Source organism: Ictalurus furcatus, chromosome 16 (genome assembly GCF_023375685.1).
Source record: "Ictalurus furcatus strain D&B chromosome 16, Billie_1.0, whole genome shotgun sequence".
NCBI classification, from domain to species: Eukaryota; Metazoa; Chordata; class Actinopteri; order Siluriformes; family Ictaluridae; genus Ictalurus; species Ictalurus furcatus.
The window spans coordinates 20,460,052-20,485,008 of record NC_071270.1 but is presented as its reverse complement, the minus strand read 5'-3'; the positions used below and the strand labels follow the sequence as shown (position 1 = coordinate 20,485,008).

The 24,957-nt window shown below is 38.2% G+C and overlaps 1 protein-coding gene across 3 annotated transcripts in view; it reads left to right on the top strand.

Annotated features, from left to right (window-relative positions):
* Positions 1-24,957, top strand: part of cntfr (ciliary neurotrophic factor receptor) — a 183,318-nt gene that overhangs the window by 57,944 nt on the left and 100,417 nt on the right. Inside the window, exon 2 of one of the 3 annotated variants that reach the window (XM_053646065.1) lies at positions 11,068-11,149. In XM_053646065.1, the coding sequence (XP_053502040.1) occupies positions 11,068-11,149 (82 nt within the window). Of the gene's footprint in view, positions 1-10,929; positions 11,150-22,527; positions 22,963-24,957 lie in introns of those variants that run through there. The other 2 variants (XM_053646067.1, XM_053646068.1) reach the window with 2 other exon arrangements.

Sequence of the window (24,957 nt, the reverse complement as noted above, 5' to 3'; positions counted from 1 at the left end):
ATATGGTTGTGAAATATATTATTATTATTATCATCATATATTCTCTCAGATATAAATGGGGAAAGACTTTCTATGAAGCATATATTCGTAAATTGTTATAAGTGTGCTTTGTAAAATTGCATCATTGGTTGCATCAGGTTCATTGAGTGTGTTAAATTAACCCTCAGTCATTTGTAATACAATATTTTTAGTTTTAAAAGGTATTTTTTTCTAGGGCGAACAGTTAGCACGTTCACCTCACACCTCCAGGGTCGGGGGTTTGATTCCCACCATGGCCCTGTGTGTGTGGAGTTTGCGCGTTCTCCCTGTGCAGCGGGGGTTTCCTCCGGGTACTCCGGTTTCCTCCCCCAGTCCAAAGACATGCATGGTAGGCTGATTGGCATGTCCAAAGTGTCCGTAGTGTATGAATGGGTGTGTGAATGTGTATGTGATTGTGTGCCCTGTGATGGATTGTGCCCGATGCTCCCTGGGATGGGCTTCAGGTTTCCCCGTGACCCTGAAAAGGATAAAGCGGTATAGAAGATTGATGGATGGACGGATGGATGGATGGTATATTTTTTTGTAATGTCATATGGAAACACTTTTTACATTTAAATTATATTTTACTTTTCTATATTTTCAATATTTATTTTGCTTATCTTTATTTTTGCATTATTTCTTATGTCTATTTTGTGCTTTGTCTTTTATATATGCTGCTGGAACACAGCATAAAGAATTTTCCCTTTGGATCATTAAAATGTTTTCATAGTTGCAGATAAATTACAAAAATGCCAAAGATACACATAAAAAAAAAAAAAAGTTTTAGAACAAAATGCCCACATATCTATCTATCTATTCTATCTATCTATCTATCTATTTATATATATATATATATATATATATATATATATATATATATATATATATATATATATATATATAAATTCTGGCAGTTCAACCACCATGATGTGCCTGCATTTTTTTTTCTTGCAATTAATCTGCAGTTAAGGTTCTTGTAAGTGCTGTTAATGTAGTGTTTATAATTATTTAAAAATAATAATAATAATTTAATGGATTTGCATTCTAATTATTCACAGGCCAATTATTAGTTAGGCTATCTTACCTTCTAACCACATGTCATTACAATGAATAGCAACATTTTGTAACAACATGATTATCAGTTATTAAGGAATTATGTATAGCACATTGTTAGCCCCTATGAAGCATTATTAGGGTTTATAAAAAAAAAAAAGACTAGTAATCATTACCAACTGAAAAAGCAGAATTTTAATCATGGTTGTAATGATTTATGAATATTGGCTTTATAGAAAGTGTTACACTAAAGTCTTGTAGTGTTTTTCTGTGATAAAAGTGTGCTAATTGACTTTTTTTGGACTGCATATTCATGCCTACTCATAGATCCTACCATTTTATTGAGGGTAAATGTTTATTTTTAGTAGTTTCTTGGCTGTTAAAATGTATTAAACAATTTATAATTATATGGAGGTTATTTGTAATTGTTTTTGTAATTGTTAAATTGCATATATAGGTGTACTATTGCACTATAAATAGATTGCACCTGGAATGAAAAAAGTTTGCATCTTGAAAAATTCCAGAGTTTTGTTTACAACGGTTAACGTAAAACAAGATGTACTCGCATATTTGGGAAAAATATTATCGTCCTGAAAGACTGTAGTTCTTGGCCACATTTAGTAACAAAAGTAGCTAGACTAGCTCCACAGACTATTAGTTAGCCAGAATGTTAGTGATGAAAGTAGGACTAGTTTAGCCCTCTTGCTAATGACAAATCTATGAGGCATGACTCCTCTGGCAACGTATCTGATATTAACATACTGTTGTCACCTTATTGGAATGAAGGCAGAAATAGAAATATAGAGACATTTTCATATACCCATCATTCTGTAACAGATGCTCACCTTGGGCTAGAAAACTGATCGCAACCCATAGATCACCAAGTCAGTGTCAAATAGCTCCTGTATGCTTCTGTTTAGAAAAGACAACCCCAAAATGAGAAACCGCAACAGTCTGATTGTGATGATCATCATCATTGATCATATCCATTCATCTGGCAACCAGTTTGAACACTCAAATTGGCTCTGGCTCCATTATTGCCTCTCGGTACACGGTAATAGCTTTTCAGCAGAAGGGCAGGATTCATAAACATTAGACAACGCTGGCGTATTGGTGTCATTTGGACATATTTTCCCCCGACTTGCTGTGGAGGAAGAAATCTGGGCCTTCCTCCAGAAGAACGCACAAGCTGTCCAATCTGCATTCTGTTTACCAACACGCAGCTTTTCCAATAACCCCCCCAACACACACACCCAAATCTGACCATCAAAATATTCATACATTTCAAGCTGCTATTCACAGCTTCGCATTCATTTTATTATACACTTGAAGTAAACAACACTATGATTATACACGACCACGTCCACACAAGCTTCCTTATAGTGGAAAAAAAAGCATCTTGTGTGCATCCTGCTGGTGGGACGCTTGCTTATTTAGCCTCTCGGTAATGGGATGGGCTGCGTGGTGTGGTTAGCGCACCGGGTGGTCAGGGTTGAGCCTGAAACCCCGACCAGGAAAAGCTCCATTCATGAAGGCTGTATTTTGAGGGCTTGGAGAAGCCGAGTAAATAAGAGTATTTCTGAGCTCCCATACAGAGTTCATGGCCATATGCGCTTTCCCATCAATAACTAATTTAGAGCAGACACACGCAGGGTGAGCCAGGGTAAATACACGAGAACATTGGGGTTCTCTGAGGCACTTCGTAAAAGGCAACACAGCATCATAAGTGAATGAATCAATTGTATACGAGTTAGAAGATGGCCAGCCAAAAAGTCAGGATTTTGTCTTAAAATAATCATAAAGCATTTATTATCACATTCATTATTCCTGCAGAAATATTTACACTCTGACTTAAGCATTTATGGATATTACTATCTCAGCCACATGTTGTTTTATGAATTTATCATAAGGAACTGATCTTGTTCAGAGTTTAAATGCAGTGCGTATCGATTGAGCAGAACTCAGTGGCACATAAATAACACAGCTAGTGTAAAGCGACAGCTCATAAACCTCGTATATCTCTTTGCACTGACAGCGATGACTTAAACCAGACTGATCTGTTCCCAGCATGCACTAGCAGAACGCAGGCGATCGGGAGTAACCTGGCTTCTGCCACCCACCATCCTGCTCTGTTTGCTTTGGTTTGATACACTCAGCAGGGTCGAGAGGTCAGCCCCAGGGACGTGACCTGTATTTGGTTTGGGTGTGGAACAGGTCCGGGCTCGTGTACGGACTCCAGATGGCTGAACCCCTTGTTTCTTGCTAGCCAAACACCGCTACGCATGCATGCATGCATGCTCACGCACGCTAGCCCACACTCGCACCTAAACACACATTTACCCAAACACTCAGAGTTGACAGGTGCTAAAAGAGACGCCCGGGCTGATGGCCTATTGATTGCAGCTCTTTATTCATACGCAAACACCAGAGCTGAAACTCGCTGCTCAAAGTCCACGCGTTAGGCAGGCCTTGACAGGATTGATGGTATCTTTTGCATACAATTAGACACAAAGCAGAGAGGTCAGGTTCACTGAATGCATGCAAGTAGGGCCATGAGCCTGTGTAGCTTGATGGCTAATCTGAGAGATTTCTGATAATAGGCGACTGAGGAGGAGAATTATTAATTAGAGGCTTTAATTACAGGAGATGGCTTCTCTCTCTAAGTGTGTGTGTGTGTGTGTGTGTGTGTGTGTGTGTGTGTGTGTGTGTGTATTTGTAGAGGGAGGGCTCAGGATGCATTCTGAGATTGTGAGTTATGGAGTTCTGTTTTCGGTACAAACAAAGCCTCGCTAATTAAAAATGTTAATCTTTAATCCATTGGAGGATACCCATAAATACATAAATACATAAATACAGGATACTTCCCTTATTCCTCAATGTAAATATTAATGCCAAACCCGAAGATGAATAATGGATAGTCTTGCAGAAGAAGGGGGGGTGTAAGAGTAAAAACACTGTAGACAGTTAAAAAATGTTATATAAATATAAGGTAGTAAATAGTAAATTTTTTTCAATATAATCCTTTTAAAAATATTGCTTTTCGAATGTAGCTACTGGTAACCTTTACTGGCAAACTGCTAACAAGCTTTATTTGTTTGTTTTCTTTTTCTTTTTCTTTGGTGTATTTTTTCTCTTTTGGCCAAAAACTGATTCCCTTTTTTTTTTTTTTTTTTTTTTTACTTTTTTATAAGAAAAAAAAAACTTTCAATGGCCGAATATGTCTCAACCAGTTACCTAGTTGAGTAATCAAGGTACTGATCAGGGAGTTGGCCATTTTAAGGGCTGTCTGAATTGCAAAATCCTTCCAGCGTACTGGAACATTCGCTCCCTAAAAATCCCCACAATGCACGCAAAAACCAGGGAGCATCGATGCTCACTATGTTCCCTTACTGGAAATGACATCATGTTTTCTGAAGCCTCTCAGAAAAATGGCGGACGAACAATCAGCCAACTTTCAGTTACAAATGTAAGTAGCTTGTTATTGTTGTAGCTCTCAAATAATTACTTACATTAGCTTTTTTTTTTTCCTTTATTTGATTTTCTATATAGTTTAATTTTTGTTTAATTTTTGAAAACTTATAAACGTGAATTCAAAATCCAAAACCTGTCTTGAGTACTTGAGTTTAGTCTGCGGTGTCTTTCTTCATTCAGCTCATGTCTGTAAGTTGCATAAGGATTTATCATTTCGATAGAGACTACAAAGCACTTCTGTAAGACGTTGTGGACTTGACAATATATTTCATATATAAAAGTGCAGCAATCCATGCAAATTATATGATTTGTCTAGTCGAGGTTTATATTAGCTAGTCGAGCTAGACGAAGTCTAGTCGAGGTTTATATTAGCTAGTCTTCTTATGCATCAATTGCTACACACTTACAAACTTCCAAGGGGAGGATTGATATGAATGTTTTTACGAATTTACTGGATTTTCATGAATACCAAATTTCTTGTGTAAATGAACAATCATGCAAACAAATCACAAATAAATTCATATAAAATCCAGCTTGATAGATGAGGCCTGTTCTCCATTTACCTTACAGAAAGTGAGGATGAGGATGCTGTATCAGTGCAGCTTTCAAGCAAGAAAATTGAGTCTAGACAAGAGCACTGGTTGAAATTATTACTGAGATTATGAGGTGAGGAAAAGGGGGCAGGACTTCCACAGGGTCAGTTAATATCAGGAAGTTCAAACCGTGTAAACATGTATTTGAATCTTCTTTAAAACTTATTTCTTTAGGATTGCTTTTACTTGATGACTTTTTTGTTGTTATTTAATTATTATTATAACTATTATTGTTATTAATCATTGAATTATATTTTATTATTAACAGTTGTTTTTTTTTTACATGCCTATATTCTCTTAAAAAGTGCCTTATATAAAATAAAGTTTATTATTATTATTATTATTATTATTATTATTTACACAAGACATTCACGATGACTCATCTACCACTTTTGAGAATACTTTTGAGTGATAGTGGCCCGATCTTAAAACACAGAAGTTACACATCAAAATTAGCAGGTCTAGTCTTTAATGAAAAACTCAAAAAATATTTTGACAACATATTTTATTCATAAAAGCGGCCTTTTAGCATAAATCCTAATATATATATATTAGTTGCATTATGCTTAGGACATCAAGTGAGATGTAAAATATATATATATATATATATATATATATATATATATATATATATATATATATATATATATATATAAACGAAAAAAGTAATAATAATAATAATAATAATAATAATAATAATAATAATAATAATAATAATAATAAAATAACTTGTCACTCATGGGAGGCCACACCTCTTCGTTTTTTGACACTAGACATCCACCTAAACCTCACACATCTATCTACATTAACACAAAGCAGATAGATTCATAATGAGTATGCATTCACATATTCACACAATTCACTCTTTTCCCAATGAGGGAAATAAAACACTCTCTAAAAGGAGCTTTTATGAGTCCTCTTGGTGTGTCAGTCATCAGCATGATGGGACTCTGGACTCTTGCTGCGATGGGATTCATTTTTTTTGTGTGTGTGATACTTCGTCCCATCTCTCGTCAGGATTCAGCCTGGAATTTCCAATTTAAATGCAAATGGTACAGGACATCACAAAGAACCTGGGAAGAGAGAAAGAGAGAGAGAGAGACAGAGAGAGAGAGAGAGAGAGAGAGAGAGAGAGAATCATTTGGCGGCTATAATGAATTATATATTTTAATTAAGTGGCGAAGTGAAACGTCTATTCAGCACCGAGGCCGTAAATAAAGAATGAATAAATAAAAATGGAAGAAGGTGAAGGAAAACGAAACGGCACTCAATACGCAGGGGTTATTATAATATCTTCAGTGCCGCAGCGTGACTTGAAGAAAAGAAAAGATTCCGAGCTGTCAGTTATCAAACTTATTTTCCCAGCGTTTAACAGGCTAAATGCCATGTACATGAAGAGAGAAGGAGCAGAATTCAAGAGCAGGAACAGTGAGATGCAATTTTAATTTCACCGCTGTCAGTGAATTTCATTCCTGTAATGCTGAGAGAAATATGGACTGTCAGTCATGTGCGTTGCCTGATGGTTGCCTTCAACCTTTCCAGAGAAGCTCTGCTTTTGTGCTGTGCTTGTAACTGAAATTATTCACGAAATCCCGGTTATGTTCTTCAAATACAGTTTGGTTATAAATGTTATTAATTAGAAGCACTTTCAGAATGGACAGGATAAGAAATGACAGCTGAGTAGAGCACGAATAGCAAGCGGTAGCGAGAGTCTTTTAGCATTTAGCTGATTATTTTAGAGGACAGTTGAGAAATACTGCAACATGTTGCCCACTGATGGCACGTCATTATCCCATCATTCAAACCGGGCTCCTTAACGAGCATTATTTAAGACATGGAATGCTTGATTCTGATTGGTCAGAAGGTGTTGATTATTTTAGGTGTTGATAAACAGCAGCTCAGACAGTAGTTCCAGCTGCATTTGTTTTAATAAAGTATGTTATCATTTCTTTAGTAACAACTTACACACTGACTTGTATAGCAGACGCTCGGTATGAATGCGTAAACAATGTTGATATGGTGATGTCTTTATTTACACTGCAAAAACAAAGTCATCTCAGCAAGTGAAAATATATTTATTCTTGAATATATTCAGATTTGTCTAGTATTTCTTATTATAAGATTACAATAAACCAAATATAAGATCATTAAATGGTCTGCACTTATATAGCACTTCTATCCAAAGACCCATTCACACACACACCAGTGGAAGCAGAGCTGCCATGCAAGGTGCTAACTTGCCATCAGGAGCAACTTGGGGTTCAGTGTCTTGCCCAAGGACACTTCGGCATGTGGAGTCATGTGGGCCGGGAATCGAACCGCCAACCCTACGATTAGTGGACAACCCGCTCTACTAGATATTATTACTTATTTCAAACTTGTAGTCTTCTTATTCTATTGACAGATAATTTTGATATTAAAAAGACCATTTCAAGCTTCAAATGGGTTTAATAATCTTAAATTTGGTTTATTGTGATCTTATAATAAGAAATACTCAATCAATTCAACATGGGATAGACTGCAGGATGAGGGATTTACTATCATGTCAAGGTGATTTGTTTTTTCTATTATTAACTTAGAGAAAATTAAAGGCTGGTGAGGAAGGAACTGTCATGAACAAATATTTCATGGACGTTCCATAATGTCACAAAGCAGTTACGGACACAAACGCAGGTCCTCAATGGTTTTTAATCACTTGGTAAACAGTATAAAGACGTGGGTCGATCGATGTACAAACAGCATAAACAAGGGCAGGGAAAGTCAAAAAACGTAAAACACAAAACACGTTCAAAACCCGAGAAACAAACAATGGCTTGGTATAGACTGGTACAACAGACATGTAGACACATATACTACGCAACGAATGTGAATACTGAGAGTCCTCAATGCTCAAATTTTTGCTTCCTCGTTTCCTCGGTCCTCCGTCCTCCAGCCGGTGACTCGGAAATCGACTGAAGTCATCTTGAAGGACATATTAATTCTCTAATTGCACTGCGAGGTGGTGAGGAATGAGGAGTGAGGAAGCTTCCAGAGGAGTTAAGAGAGAGGATACAGAGGTGTATCCTATGTGGAAGTGTTTCTTGTCAAAAAACCTGATGTATGTATAAATTCCCCTCCTCCTGCCACAATCTCAAACAAAAAGTCCTTTGGAATTTTGTGTGAAATATAATTAAATAATAGTATGCTTACAATGAGTATTGTAATTGATTGATGCTTGTATGTTTGGATATGCAAAGATGCACAAAAGATGCGATAAATTATGTCTTGTTCATTAATTCATTGTTGAATAACCCAGACAATTCGCATACTATCAGTGCATTTAGCTTTATTTCGAATGTTGTTATTAACCAAACTCCAACAACGTAATGGCCGGTCCCTGAAGCACAGTGAGGTCATCCATCTGAGCGCAGTCATCATTAATTGACATGGCTTTGAAGTGACGCTTGAGAGAGCGAGGATATTCCATTCAACTTGCTTCGATGCCTTTCTCCTCGCATCTCATCCTTGCATCCTTCCCTCACATCTTAAGGGGGTGGAGCTATGACTCAAGGAAAGGATGCGAGGATGCACGAATAAGAAAAGCATCCCTATATAGTGTGAGTGTGGCAGTGCAGGTGATTGAGTCCAGGTGTGTGTAATCATGAATCAGGAGAGTGTGAATCTGAGAAGGTCTGGGTACTGTAGTCTTCAGAAGCCATGTTTGTAGGTTAGGCTGAATTCTGGGATGTGTAGTTAGACACCGATTCCAGCCTCGACGTGATACATAACATTAAATGTAACTGTAAATGGATATAATCTATGCCAATATAAAATTGTACCCATTGGCAAATTGTTGTGACATAACAGGAATAAAACACTTCAGAATGTGTGGTTATAAGAAAATAATCAACTTCAGGGTGGTACCTCTAACTCCACTTCACAGCACAACACCCTACCGTTAGCTACATTTCCATCCACATACCTGTATTTTATGTGAATTTTGGGATATTGCAATAAAAAAAACGATGGATGGAAACACCATATGTGAATAAAATCTCCAAAATAGGCATAAAAAAAACGTATACACTCAATTAACGTGGATATTTTTTTTATTCAATAAGAAAGCATGTGTATAAGATATGATGGACATACATTTAATGAATAAATTCCTCAATGTGCATAAAAAAGTCATGTGACTCCGCCTCAATAACAGCAATGCCCCAATGTGTTTTATTCCGTACATTCATAAATAAAACGCAATGGTGTAATATATAATTAACACTTGTATTAATAATGACCACCAAATTAGTCATTGGTGGAATAGAAAATTAGTCATTGATGCAATAAAAAATAGTTATTAATGGAATAAAAACTGGTTAATGCGGATATTTATAACTCAGGTGATGTCGCATGTGTTAAAATAGTTGCTTCTGGAACCCGTCACTGCTTGAATTAAAGCTCCAACAACTGTTCTGCCATACATCGGACCTGTACTTAACTGTTTTTACCCTTGCTTCACTGTAGTTTCGGAATAATTCATAAAAGTTACTAAATAATATGTTTGACAATGAAAGCCTGAATAATTTCTTATATGTCAAGTCTCATGTTAAACTGCATGCTTTGTTACTGTTAACTAATGCCATAAATAATGCTAATAAACACTAAAATGCTCATTGACACATTATCATTCCCACACCTAAAAAATATATTGATTCGTTTCATATGTACTCGATGAGAGTACTCGATGTCTGTTTCTAATCTGCTGCAAATTTCCGTGCGATGAATCCTGAATGAATCCAGTCTGGTGATAAAAGGCTAGCTTAGCAGGCAGACACATAAATTAAGCTATAATAAGTAGCAGACCAAAAGCTAAACATTCTCTATATTCACTGTGTGGACAGATAAAAGTACCACACAAATATTAGCTCAGCACCCCGCTCAGTTATCTGTTCGACATCAGAGCCTAAGGAAAGGTTGTTCTTTTGCTGGTGAAAAAGCCTTCGTGAGCTGGGGCTAGGCTACGCAAAAACCATTAGCATGTTAGCCCATGTAGCGTGTCACAATTTCCTGTTTTAATAAATGACTGCTTGATGGGATTAAGGCAGAAAATTGAAACAAGTGTTAAAAAATAAAAAATTCAAAACTGTTCGTCTTCTGCTTGCATTGCCTCCCATGGCTAACTGGGGGATTTTTTTTTTTTTTCATGCCTCAAATATTGAAATATTGCACATCTGCTTCTGGGGGGGACAAAAAAAAAACTCCTTGTGTTGTTTTAACTGTAGGATCTTTTTAATGTTTGAAATGTGGGACATGGTTAGAGAGATAGATTGATACCCAGACCTTGGGAGGTGTTGTTCTTGGTCTGGGTTTTAATGCTCCATTTGGGGAGTGAGAAGGGAAACAAAATGAGCTAGAGAGAAGAAGAGGAAGAGAACGGGACTGAAAGGATGGGATTTAAAGTAGTCCGAGGAGGAGCGAGAATTTTGCATGTAGTACTGTACTTCATTATAGGCCATAAAAAATGACAGAGCCTGGCATTGTGCTGCGTCTCTCTTTCATTTTTCCACTCTCCCTCTGTAGCCTGAGGCCAGAGAGGTCCGAGGTTGAGGTCAGACTTCTTTCGGCTTCCGTTGGCCCTTTAAAGGCACGTGTGTGTGGTGTGTGTGTGTGGAGTGAATGGAGTGAGCGCTCCCTGCAGACGCCAATTCTTCTGAGCAGGATCTGTAAAACGGGAGGGAGGGTGAGTGATGAAGTGCAGGAGGGAGGGAGGGAGGGAGGGAGGGAGGGAGAGCAGAGTAACGGCAGAGGATGAGGAGGCAGTCAGAGAGGAGACCGAAAGGGACGGAGAGAGAACGAGGAAGCTCCTCATGTTGACTCAGCATCAGTGGTGCTGGGTTTTATTCCAGGCTGGCCGGAAGTTTACCGTTGCCCCCTTGTGTGTGTGTCTCTGCAGATGGCCAACGTTGTGACGTCGGTGTGCTACGTGGTGCTCGCAGCCGTGGTGGTGGTGTATGCCCAGCGACGCGGCCAGCAAGGTAAGGCATCTTCCTGTTCCCTCAACTTCCTCAACCATCCTCTTATTTCCATCTGCTCACATTTCCTTTCTTGCCATGTGGGTGGGTTTGAACTTTTACGTCTTTTAGATCTTGTTTTCTCTCTGATCTCGCATCTTTCTCTTCACATTAGAGGACAACTTCAGTGCGTCTTCAGCCTAGTCTCTGTCAATCACTTTGCATGTGCCGTTATCATGGACAGGAAACCTGAAACGCGCTTATAAATAGATGTCTGAGCACAGACAATATAACCTTAATTCAAAATTACAACTGAGTCACTCAAACAATCAAACATTTTAGGATGACAGAAATGTTAAAGGCCTTCTTAGCAATACAGTAAAGAAGTAATTTGGTTACTTACATTTCCTTAAAAGTGTTATAAGCTTACCACAACTTCTTCCTTTGAACAGGCATCTCTGAAAGAATGAATTATATTTAGGGCGGAGTTAGCGACTTATGTTCAAATGTTATGGCAGTATTTATGCAGGAAAAGTTCTCAGTATTCAGAGTTGTGCTATGCAGGTACCTAACAACTCTGAGGTTGCCAGCTTTTTCATGAGTAGATCCTCCTTTGGGATGGGAGTTTTTATTTTATTTTATTTTTTTATGTGTCTGGATTGCTATATTTCTATATAAACATACAGTTTTCACTTTCTAGCAGAAGGAGGAATGGACACTGACTTATCGGACATTTTCAAGCACTAAAACAAATGAATTCGTTTATCACTGCAAGTTTGTTATACGATCAGTCGGGACACTGTTGGGTTTCTGTGTGTGGAGTATCGTGACTGCGTTTAGCTGCTGGTGAGCAGTGTGATGCAAACAATTCACACGCCTCCACAATAACATTGGTACAGAGATAAAACATTCAACACAACTAAAGCTTTTCTGATTGTAAAACAACTGCCACAATACATTTATATATAAACATTTAAACCTATGAGACTAGATTAAAAAATATATATATATTCATGAAAAACTGCAAATTCTTAAAACCCTGAGTGTCTACTTTCATATGAGCCATTAACCACTAATGTGGAGTGCGACATCACAAATTAATTCAATGCTGAACATGGACACCCCAAAACAGGTGGAAATTCCATTTTTTGGCCTCTAAGAAAAAGAGTTAAGCCTAAAAAATAGATAGAAATTGCAGACAAATAAAGCAAGATTTGCCTCTTTGCTGCCAAACACTCTATCTATCTATCTATCTATCTATCTATCTATCTATCCATTCATCCATAGTGTAGTGTCATCAATAGCAGTGAAATATTTTGTGAATACATCAAAGCCAGCTGTTATGAACAGGATGTGGAAAGGATCCTAGTTATGATAATCACATTAATCGCACAATGGCTTCTTCCACATTTGTTGTATATAAGTCTATAAAACAGCATTTGATACAGCGTATCCTATTTTCTTCACGGTGAACTAGGAATATTTTGCAAGTGTGAATCTCAGGGAGGTGTGAAAAGCACTGCATCTGCTGTTGTGAATACTTTTATTTTTTACGTTATGTGCTTACACAGTAAACCAGACACACATTAAAGATACAAATTTGAGGTCATGTGTGCTTGGAATATTAACTTGTGCCCATGTTTTCGTTAATTTATGCTGTTCTTTAAAAAAAAAAAAAAAAAAAAGTCCACAGTTTAATGGTCAAGCTGGCCATACTTTGAGTTGATTCTGTGAGAAACAAAAAAAACCAACTCCAGTTCAAGGCCAGAATCACTCCTAACCATGACATAACCAACCCTGTGTACATAAACGCTGTGTACGTGTCACAAGTAGCACACGAGTCTGTAGTTATATCTGAGATCTGAATATCGATGTGTACACTATGTATACTTAACTCAACTCTGAATACATCCTATAGAATTTAATTCACTGACAAATTTGTCAACTTCCATTCTAAGCGCGCAAGTGAGTAAGCAGGCTTTCTGTCTGTTTCTTTTCTCAGTACACAGAAACATGTCGAAATTCTTGTCATATATATGCAGCAGATGTAATAGATAAAGATTAGAGTGAAAAAATGATAGAGAGTTTCTTTAAATGTTTAAATATAAATTTCTTGAATATTTCCACCTTATCTCCTTTCTGGTTGAAACAAGAGTGAGCTAAGGGCTTAATTGGCATCACCTGACTGCATGGTGGTGTGTGTGTGTGTGTGTGTGTGTGTGTGTGTGTGTGTGTGTGTGTGTGTGTGTGTGCGTGTGTGTGTGTACATGTGCAAGTGTTTGCACTAACCATAACTGCATTCCTTCTTAAGAAAGACTTATATATATATATATATATATATATATATATATATATATATATATATATATATATATATATATATATATATATATATATATATCTCACACAGACATGCAGTTGTTATTTTTAGGTATCTATACATGTAGTACACAACATTTTGGTTGACTACTATTATAGGTACAGCACAATGATTATTAATCAAAGACAAATTAAAATAAAAATTAAAAAAAAGTCCGTAAATGCATGTATGGCTCTACAAAAATAGATCAAATGTATCCAGTTATTTCTTCCAAACTGAATTAGAGAGACTTATACCAGCATTAGGACGATCAATTGCTGCTGGGTCCTTTGAGTGGCTCTATCTTACTTTATTTGAGTGTCTCAGGCTAATTAGTTCTAGATACACAAATAAATCAATTTGTGTGACCTAATGGTACCAGACTAATCAGTTTCTTTAAAACTGGCGGAACTCAGACTGTGATAGAGCTCTCACTGCACTGGCTTTATCCAGTGCTCTCATTCTGTCATCATCTCCCAAATTACCGCGATGGTCATCGCTCCCTTCGGCCCTGCTTACATCACCGCTGTGCTTCACCACGGCATGACTGGTGTGATGATGTCACTGTCAGAGGACACTTTCACTTAGTCAGGCTGTCGTCAGCACTGTTCGGACATAACAAGGTCTCACATAGGGCTGCTGCCATGAAAATAAAAGAAACCTTGGTGTCATACTGAAAAAATGAATATCGCAGTGAGATTTATTCAAGAAAAGTGTAGCAACTTTCACACATGACGTCTTAGTCATTTTAACTAAGCATATTATAAGTAGGGTTTACACAGCACTGATAATAATTCTAATAAAGCATGTAAGTAAATTTAACTAGCACTTTTTAGGTTAAATGCTTAACTATTGCCCAAATAAAACAAGTTTAACTCGTTTATTTAATGTAAGAAATCTTAAATGAGTTGTGTTATGTAAATCGGAGAACTATACAAACAAAAAAAGTACACATCATCTAAATGTTATTTCTTGGAAACGGATAATCCAATTTCACAAATCATTTATCACCATTGTTTCTTAATGGTTCCCATAAGAAGTAGATCTCCAATTGGTACCTGCATTGACATCAGTGTTCATAAAGACCTAAATTGGTAGAACCAAACATGACTACATAACAAACTTGCTCATGCACCTGACTGAGATACACAAAGTGAGAAACAAAAGAAAACTTTACCAAAACACTGGATCTTTCAACACTTTTCATTATACAATAACCTTAGGTGTTAAAGCTGAAAAAGAAAAAAAAAAACCCAAGAGATATTCAAAAGGATCCATCCATAACACTTATAATAAAATCAGTTTAAAGTTCCATAAATGTATAAGCAAATCGAGTTCAAAGACCATTTCTCTACATTAGTATGCAGTCGGTTCAAGTAAACATTACTTCTTTATTCTAGTTTTGTAAGCATTTGCAAAAAAAAAAAAGTCACCCACACAAAAAGTGGACTGGACTTTCTGGCCCAGAGCGGACCAGCGCACCCGGCCCACAACACGCCCCATCATAACACACATAGACCAATTTTTAACACCACTTACTAGCATAAAAATATAATACAATACAGAATAATGCATAAATGCTATTTAAACATATTTATTTGAAGTAGCACTGAACAGATATCAAGTCATATTTGTAAAACAGGCAAACATGTGTGACAAAGAATATAAAATAATCAAGACAGCATGTTAGCTAGTAAGTGGGCATCATCTGGGTGCGCTGTAGGAGAGCTGCAGCACTCAGCTGTACAACTCCTGAATCAGGACTGAAACTTTATCTTTGAACACATCTGAATCCACATCTGAATGGCACGCTATCATCATGGGACATTAAACGCGCCTGTGATCATGTCGGCATAATTCAGGGTTTCTTTTGGGAGCAGGTCAGCAGAGCTTTAGGAGGAAGAAGAGGAGGGTATACATATGAGTGTGTGTATGTATATGTGGTTGAGAAAGTGTATATTTGAAAAAGCATGTCTACTGTATGTGTACGAGAAAGAGAGTTTGTGTGTATGAGAGAGGGAGAGAGAGATAGAATGAACTGTAATGCTAGAATAATCTCTAACGCTAGAGCCGTCATCTCCTGCAGAGCTGCAACTTGCCTTCACGCCAAAGGCAAAATCTGTTCATTTAAAACATTTCACAGCATCTGCATCTAATGCTCTAAACTTTTTTGTTGTTGTTGCTGTTGTTTTCGCATAGCTTTTCAGCTCCACCTTATCTTTTCTTCACTTCCCTTTCTCATCCATGGAAATCACTCTCTGTCTCTCTGAAGGGGGCGTGTTTCAAGATGCGTAATGGAGCAGACCAAACTAATTTTGGGGGGGGGGGGGGGGGGAATATTTAAAAAGTATTTTGAGGGAGTCGAACAATAAAACCATTGAACTATCTAAACAAACTCTTTTTTTCTAAGAGTGTAGTCTAAGGCTTGCAAATTTGCAATGATTTGTTTGTATTAAAAGCTCCAGCTGTTAGGGTAAGGGTTAGGGATGGGGTTAGCATTTAAACCTTTTCCATTAATTTGCATGAAAAAACTAAATCCATCCATGTTGCTGTAGTTCATTCAACCTTGTACGAGAGCAGGCTTGAAAAGACGAACAAATTTACAAATTGTAACCCTTTAATATACCCATATAAGGACACGTTTTTGGGGTTTTTTTGTGTGACAAGAATGTAGAATTATACATATGTAATATATCGATTGTATGTCTGTAACTAAGAACATATAGTAAGAATTTTCGACACCTCAATAACCATAAAGAAATTGTTTTACAGATTTAGTTTTGTGGAAAAAAAATTAATGAAAAAAAGCACTTTACACTGTAAAGTTGTCTTTACTTTATTTTGCTGGTCTTGACAAGGTGTAGCCACATAGGCTCTGTTCACACCTGGCACTAGCATGCATCCTGGGGGATCGGATCCTAAGTGGATAACGCTAAGTACAATTGTGAACAGGGTCAAATGTGTCTCAAAAACGCACTCAAACCAAATTTGTGATGTATATGTCCACATCATATTTTTAGTGTGACCCACATCGAGAGCAACAAAGGAGCACATGATCAAATGCATCATTGCCTTAGCTGGAGAATATGTAATCATTGCGAGACAGTTTGGAAATCGCACTGAGTGGTAGACTAACGGAGAAAAATGATGCTATAACAGCAAAGGCTTTATAAGTTTCGTGAGCAGACCACATGATTATAATGTTTGAAACAGTCCGTACAGGTAGGTGAGATATGATTTGCGGATAGTTCTGCCTCTGCTGGGGGGGCATGGTGGCTTAGTGGAGTTCACATTTGTCTCGCACGTCCAGGGTTGGGGGTTCAAATCCTGCCTCCGCCCTGTGTGCATGGAGTTTGCATGTTCTCCCTGTGGTTAAGGGGTTTCCTCTGAGTACTCCAGTTTCCTTCACCAGTCCAAAGACATGCACTGTAGGCTGATAGGCCTTCCCAAATTGTCCATAGTATGTGAATATGTGTGTGCCCTGCGATGGGTTGGCACCCTGTCCAAGGTGTCCCCACCTCATGCACTGGGATGGGTTCCAAGTTCCCCACCACCCTGTGTAGGATAAGCGATACAGAAAATGGATGGATGGATGGATGGATTTCTGCTTCTGCAACGCAAGACTGACGTAATACATGTGCATGATCAACCTTTCTCCAGCGTAAACGATGTATGAAATCCGATCACAAGTGGTCAATGTAAATGCCTTTACGTTTAAAGCCAGGTGTGAATGTCTATGCATCTCAGGTATCCACTTGTGATCGGATCACCCAGTACGCATGTTGATGCCAGGTGTGAGACAGGAAAATTCACAAAACCAAACACACATATACACACAGCAAGTGTTGACAATTCACTCAGGAGTGTTTGTGCATGTGATGAAGTTGTGATGTGATAGTTATAATTAACGTCAAACACAATCCACAAGGAGGTAACATGAGCGCAAACAATGACGTACATTAATGAAAATGCTGTCCACTTGACTAATGATATGAATGACCTGATGGCACAGGCCACCATCATTAAACCTTCAGCATGGCTCATCAATCTCCTGCAACGGTAAATAAACCAAATACCATCCTCGCACACATTTTGATCTCGATGCTATTTTCTCAGAACGGATAACCTAAAGACGTAGACCTTATAGACACGATTGACAATCAGAGTTTGTTCATTTATAAAATGAATGCTTACAGCTGCTGCCTGCTTTCATTCTTCTAATGATAAATCATCAAAACAACCATCGCTCCGCTTTGAGTGTGTGGGATGATTGATTCGCTCTTGTGTGTGTGTGTGTGTGTGTGTGTGTGTGTGTGTGTGTGTACACAATTAGATTTGTGTTGATGTGGAATGGCTGGAAGCTCAGTTATACTTGAAGCAAGACATTTGTTTTTGAGTTGTGCCACTGCTCTCGGGATGACAGTCATCAGTAAAACTAACTCATTTCACTAGAGAGTTATTAATAATACTATGACCTGATTTAAAACTTAAAACTGACTGACTTAAAACTTTAAAAGGCCTATAGATTATACTTACTTGTCATGAGCGCGAATGGCCCACATAGCCAATTTATTTGTTGTATTTTCTTGTTATACTGTATACAGTTACTGTACAATAGGGTTGTGACAATACCATAAACATTGCTTACGATACTATACCAGCTGAAGTATCATGATACCAAGTAGTATCACAATACCACGCAATATTGTGTTAATTCGTTCATTCACATCTACAAAATGAAGCAAATTTACAGAAATACATAGATATGAATGAAAGCAGACACACTGAATTTTCATGTGAATACTGTATTAATGAAAAGGAGTATCTGTTGGCTATTGGAAAAACTCAAGAACAAGCATACAATTGGCAAGTAAATAATTCAATGTGCCACATATTTAATCTGTTGTTCTCTAGAGCAATGAAATCATGCAAATGGAAATTGTCCTCAAAGTACTAAGAATGAACATTAGGAATAAATAACTGAATTTGGAAACGAACTAAAAAAACCCCTCAAAAATCAGAAAATTGCTTTCAAGCAAACACGGCTAATTTTAGTATGTACACACAGCAGTTAGCATATCATTTACTCACTAGCAAACACGGCTAATTTTAGTATGTACGCACAGCGGTTAGCATATCATTTACTCACTTACTAGCAAACACGGCTAATTTTAGTATGTACGCACAGCGGTTAGCATATCATTAACTCACTAGTAAACACGGCTAATTTTAGTATGTACGCACAGCGGTTAGCATATCATTAACTCACTAGTAAACATGGCTAATTTTAGCATGTACGCACAGCGGTTAGCATATCATTAACTCACTAGTAAACATGGCTAATTTTAGTATGTACGCACAGCGGTTAGCTTATCATTAACTCACTTACTAGCAAACACGGCTAATTTTAGTATGTACGCACAGCGGTTAGCATATCATTAACTCACTAGTAAACACGGCTAATTTTAGTATGTACGCACAGCGGTTAGCATATCATTAACTCACTAGTAAACACGGCTAATTTTAGTATGTACGCACAGCGGTTAGCATATCATTAACTCACTAGTAAACATGGCTAATTTTAGTATGTACGCACAGAGGTTAGCATATCATTAACTCACTTACTAGCAAACACGGCTAATTTTAGTATGTACGCACAGCGGTTAGCATATCATTAACTCACTAGCAAACACGGCTAATTTTAGTATGTACACACAGCGGTTAGCATATCATTTACTTACTTACTAGCAAACACAGCTTATTTTAGTTTGTATGCACAGCGGTTAGCATATCATTAACTCACTAGTAAACAGGAAATCTTTAAAGATCAAGGTAAAGAATTTAGGTTGATGTCATTTATGTCATTTAAATAATAGGTTAAAGAAATGAATTAGTCATAAAGTTTATATACCTTGATTTGACAGCATACATTTGAAAGCATAATTTAGCATGCTTGGGTTATACCATCTCTGATATGTATTAGCGTATATTAAAGTGCTTTACTTTTTTCCAGCTAGTTTGATATTCCTCATAGCTATGCTCACATTACATAAAAAAAGATCTACATCTTTTAATTAAACACACAATTTGAGTTTCCATAGCCTAGAACTGTAAACGAATGCCATTTTAAGAGCCTGTGCTTTAGCCTTCATTAAGCGTAGGAGAGCTGTATCGTGCTAATTCAGTCGATTTTTCTTCAAGACTCTCCCCTCTCTTTCATGATCTCTCACTCGCTCGCTCACTCTCTCCATCAGGAGCAAGCAGACAAAGGCTCTTTTCATTCCATCAATCATTGCGCCGGGAGTCCAGACAAGCCCATCACTGGCATTTTAATTATTCATGAGCTCCTAAGTGCAAATGAGACACAATCTATCTGTGCAACCCACTGTCCCGTCCACTTCCCATTCTGCTGAGCGCGGAACTGCTGTTGCCTTTAATCTACGGTTTATTTTGGCATGCGGGTTCCTATAGAGTCCTCGGTATTCCAGTACCATGTTGTCGAGTCCTGTTCAAAGTTGAGTTAACTGCAATGGGAAATGAGTCCTTGTGAGGCCACGTTGGATTACATGAGCTATTGCGCAGCTATTAGAAAATTAGATTTAGCTTATCCAAAGGTGCGGGTGGGATTAGAGGAAAATGTCAGCTTGGATGGTAATCCCGGTTCACTCTTCTATGGTGTTTTAAATGAGAAACTTTTGCAACATCTTTCCTAAAGAGGATCAGGTGTGAATCCTGCCACCACAGCATGCTGCGAGGTGTGTGAGAGTTTGCTAACACTTAGTCCCGAGTACAGATGTTATCAACAGCTGGAGCATGCCGCACTCTGCCTGGCGTTGAAGGGAAAGAAAACAGGTGTGACCCAATGTGTACAGCTAAAGGTCTCATTATCAGGTATGAGGAAGAAAGAGAAAGAGAGAGGATGAGAAAATAAAAGTGAGTGCAATGGCAAGATCACAACCTGGGTTTCCTTCAAGAAAAAGCTTGGGGGAAAAAAGTGTCAGGTGCATGAAATGATAAAACTACGAGCAGAGAGCTCGTTTTCACTCCCTCTTTGAGACACTCTCATCCTGCTTATTATATCTCGTGTCAAACTACAAAAGCCAAAAGGACGTGCCTCATCCCCGCAAACCTCTGAATGGCTGTTTACCACTGTAGATGTTGGAAAATAAACAGCGTATGAATCATTCAAATGCACGTCTGTCGATACATTTCCTTTTCCTGCGTATGAATCAACATCATAGATGCACTCTTCACCAACAGCTCAGTATCCCAAACAAACACGTCTCCCTTGTTCACTATTAAACACATCTTTTCTTCGTTTATTCCAATTGTGTTTATTGACTCAGCGTCCTCCATGCACATACTCTCTGCTTTTTTGGTACTGTACCGAGCTGAGAAACTAGTTAGTGTCAGATGTCTCCATCTGCCTGTGACTAAGACGTGGAGAATGAAAAATGAGTGGAGAGTGGGTTTTGTGGGGGCCACAATGGAGAAATATGGCCAAATCTATTTACCGTGCAAAATGTGATTGATTTCATAATTGGAAAACGTGGATTCTGCTTCCTGTGTCGTTCTGATAGCATCTCTCCATAAATGGACCTCCGGAGTCTCGTCTACAAATCCCAGATGCTCTAGTGCCGTGATTCCGATCTCGGCGTCTCTCGAAAGCAGAAACACGATAGTCGGGTGGGCTGTATTGATAGATTCTGTTGTGGTGTTGTTCCTTCAATGCGCCCGCCTGCTCTGAATCTTCCCCCCGAGCCTGTAAGACATCTAATAAATTTGGCAACAAGATGGAGTCCTTCACACAAGCTCTTCGGTGAAATAGATCCGTTTCTTTCATGCCGATGGGCCAAACAACATGGCCAAGTGAGTCTCAAACAGACATGAGAATGTTTACTCGTAGAGGTCAGCACAGCAAATGTTGTCAGCTTGTGTGTACTCTAAGATCTTCTTAAAGACGTTACGCAATGAAGTGCAGTTAAATTATGCTTCCACGTCCGCTAATTCATCTAACTAGCGAGGCAGCTCTGAACTCGGCTGCACTCTGTTGGATGAGTATGTGTTTTTGCTCATATGTGCTAGTCTTATACGCTGTAGTGGGTGGAGGGTTCAAAGAGTAGCAACATCTTGAGATGGTGAAGGGCCATATGTAAAACAAATGAGTGTTTTATAGGAATAAACTGTGTCAATGTGAGGACGGATTTACATTCAGTTTTTTTTTTTTTTTTTTTGTCATTGTATGCCATATTTGCATGAAATATTTTGGGAATAGGGCACAGCGAACTGCAGAGTTCCCCAAATCCAGTCCTAAAGTCCGGCAAAGTTCGTTCCCAAATAAGATTTGTCTGCAGATTGGCAAACTTTTATTTCTACGAGTGGGAATAGGGAATCTTTCCAGACACGTACACATTCAGTCATTAAAATGTTTAAGCAAACACGGTGGCAGGAACTATACATGAGCAAATTAGACTCACTGCTCCCTGCTGCTGTAGCCCATGGTTCTACCAAAGCAGAAACACAGGTTTTTGACATACTCTACAAAAACATGGTTTAATGGATTAAATTAATTTCACATTTTTCAAGTGTGTTGAATTAGAATTATATTTACACTACATAACAACACTGTTCCTTCCATGAATTCACAGCAGGTTTGTCAAAGATACATATCATTTCAGTACATTGTTCTGGTTGTATAGTAAATATAAGTGAACTCATTTCTCTTTGTAGAATTAATACAATGGTACAAAGTCTTCCACTGTGATTAGCTTATCTTCTAATATATTAGAAAAAAAAAATTGGAGTGTTGGAAGAGGGTCTTGGCTCCTGGCCATGAATGGTTGTGGCATTGTAGAGAAATTGCAAGTTTGTATCTTCGCAAAGCCATAGCCATCCATCAGCAGAAATGCGTTTGCCGTATGGTTGAACCACCTGGGAGCCCTCTTGCTTTTGTAAATGACATTTTCTTAACCACCAAAGACCATCAAACACTGTTGCAACCTAGCATTAGAGTTGATGCTTTGTCACTTTGGTTTCCATGGCTACAGCACAAACACAGATTTAGGGTACTGTGACAACATTATAGGTTGGGCAAGGAGAAGGAAGACAGAGCTGCTCAGGCTTAACATTCCGGTGCTTTATTACTTTTTCTTTTGTTATGAAGTTTTTTGTGTGTTTCATTGCTCCCCCTCTGGCCTTGTGGAGAACTTCGCTCCCCCCTTTGACCTTGTGGAGAGCATAGCTCCCCCTAGCTTCATGGTGAACGTCGCTCACCCCTCGGGCTCCGCCTTGAGCTTCATTCCCCCTGCAAGCTGTGCAGAAGCCGTCACCCCATGCTCAAACCAGGCTGGGGATATGACATCATATCTCTGCGGTGCGGAAGAGACCACCCCATGTCTGAACATCAGCGAGTACGTCAAGCGTCCTCTATCCAGCCCCATGAGGGACGACACATAATGGAACTGTGAAATGCTTAGAGGTATGTGGTCTGGGAATCCAGGACCCCCTCCTGAACTGATTATGCACTTCGGGAGCTGCTCGTCAGGGGAAGGCGGGGGGGGGGGTTAGCTTATTTTCTCAGTTAATAAATGCTGAGACGTCCCTAATGTAATATAATGTAATGTCCAAGAAATGTGCATGAAGTTTTTTTCATTGTGGAAATAGATTTTTCTGTCTTCAACACCATCTTTTAGTTTTTCTTGTGCTCCAGGTCAGAATTCTGTTAACAAAGCTCGTTCATGTTTAAATACTGAAAAAATTCAAAATAGTGCAAATAGTGAGACACTGGCAGTCAGTCTGCTTTCTATATTTTATTAGCAATAAAAGGATACAGATATTCTCCAAAACAGACAATTACAAAGATAATGATAAGATTTTGAATACCCTTCATCGGCGTAGATGTGGGTTAATAATTTGGTGTGTGTAAGAAATGCGTCTCCGCTGGTCGATGTAGTGATGCAGTAAATCTACACTTTGCTCGAGAAGCGTCAATAAACTCAAAATCTTGAGCAACACAAACACAATCCTGTAGTTTTTAATGCCTCACACGTTGTTTTGAACTTTTGTTTTCAAAAGTTTGCGTTTTCAGGCCCCAAAATGCCGTCGTCATGTAAAACGAACAGCCAAAACGCATAAAAAGTTTTCCGTTTCAAGTTGAAACTGTTGTAGTGTAAACAGCCCGTTAGTTCCGGGTTGACATAGCCGTCCCTACAACCGTCATTGCTTAAAGTCCCAGTTACTGACAAGATAGTTTCAGATGGGAGTAAAATCCCAGAGAAACTCTGGAAACGATTACATTACACACCTCCTCATGTAAAACTAGTCCAATTGAATAGGGCTACAGATTATATAATCTTTCATTTACAGCATTTGGCAGACACCCAACTTACATTTATCTTATTGTATACAACTGAGCAGTTGAGGGTTAAGGGACCAGCTCAAGGGCCCAGCATTATCAACTTGGCAGTGCTGAGATTTGTACTCCTGACCTTCTGATCAGTAGTCCAATTTTTTAACCATTGAGCTACCACTACCCTAAGCTTCACTACTAAATCTAGCTAGATAGCTAACACTGTAACTCAGAACTGTTTGAAGGGTGTGTCTTTGAGTCCATGTCTTTCAACGGGACACTCGCTGAACTATGTTGGACTCAGGGCCTCCACGGCTGGGACTAGAGAACCCCCAGTGCTTCTGTATTTTTCATGCTGCAGATATAAAGATTGTTCAGGTGAAACTTTTTGCGCCTGTGGATAGCATTTCAAATTCCCTGTCATTTTCAGCCAGTTCTCTACTGGACCAGTGTGAAGAATCAAACCAACAGACTGACCAAAAGATCAAAGATAAATGTTAAATAAAACACTGAATGTTTCATCAAACCTTTAAAGTATGATATATGCACTACTGACACCAGTCATGTTTGATGTGTTTTACGTAGCCTTTAATGATGTGCACCGAGTAGAATACTAAATCATATCCATACTAAAGTATAAGACAGTTCGAAAATGACTTCCAATAACCAGCAATATTTCACACAGTTTTTTTTAGGCTCAATCAAACTGCATCCTGAGTTATTCAAGAGACGTTTAATGTAGTTGCTAAAAAGTTTAACACAGAATTATTATTTACCCATTAGTATAAAATTAAGACCATACTAACCTCAGGTACCTGAGATATGATGTAGGCTTTGTTTAGAAAGATCGGAACAGGATCCCATTTGTGAAGGTCTTCTGGAAAATAATAATTTAAAGATCAACAAGTTTCATAGCAACATTCAAACAAGTGCAGAGCAGTGAAAGTCTCAGGTGAGTTATAAAATTGTATGCATTCTTTTCTTAATCAGATTACGGGTTTACCATAATCTGGAAATAATAGCAAACCAGCTGGATCTTGCACCACTGCATAACTGCTGTATTAGAGCTCCTAAAGGCAATAATATTGTCTCATTAAATATTCTGTGAGGGAATGTTTATAGCTG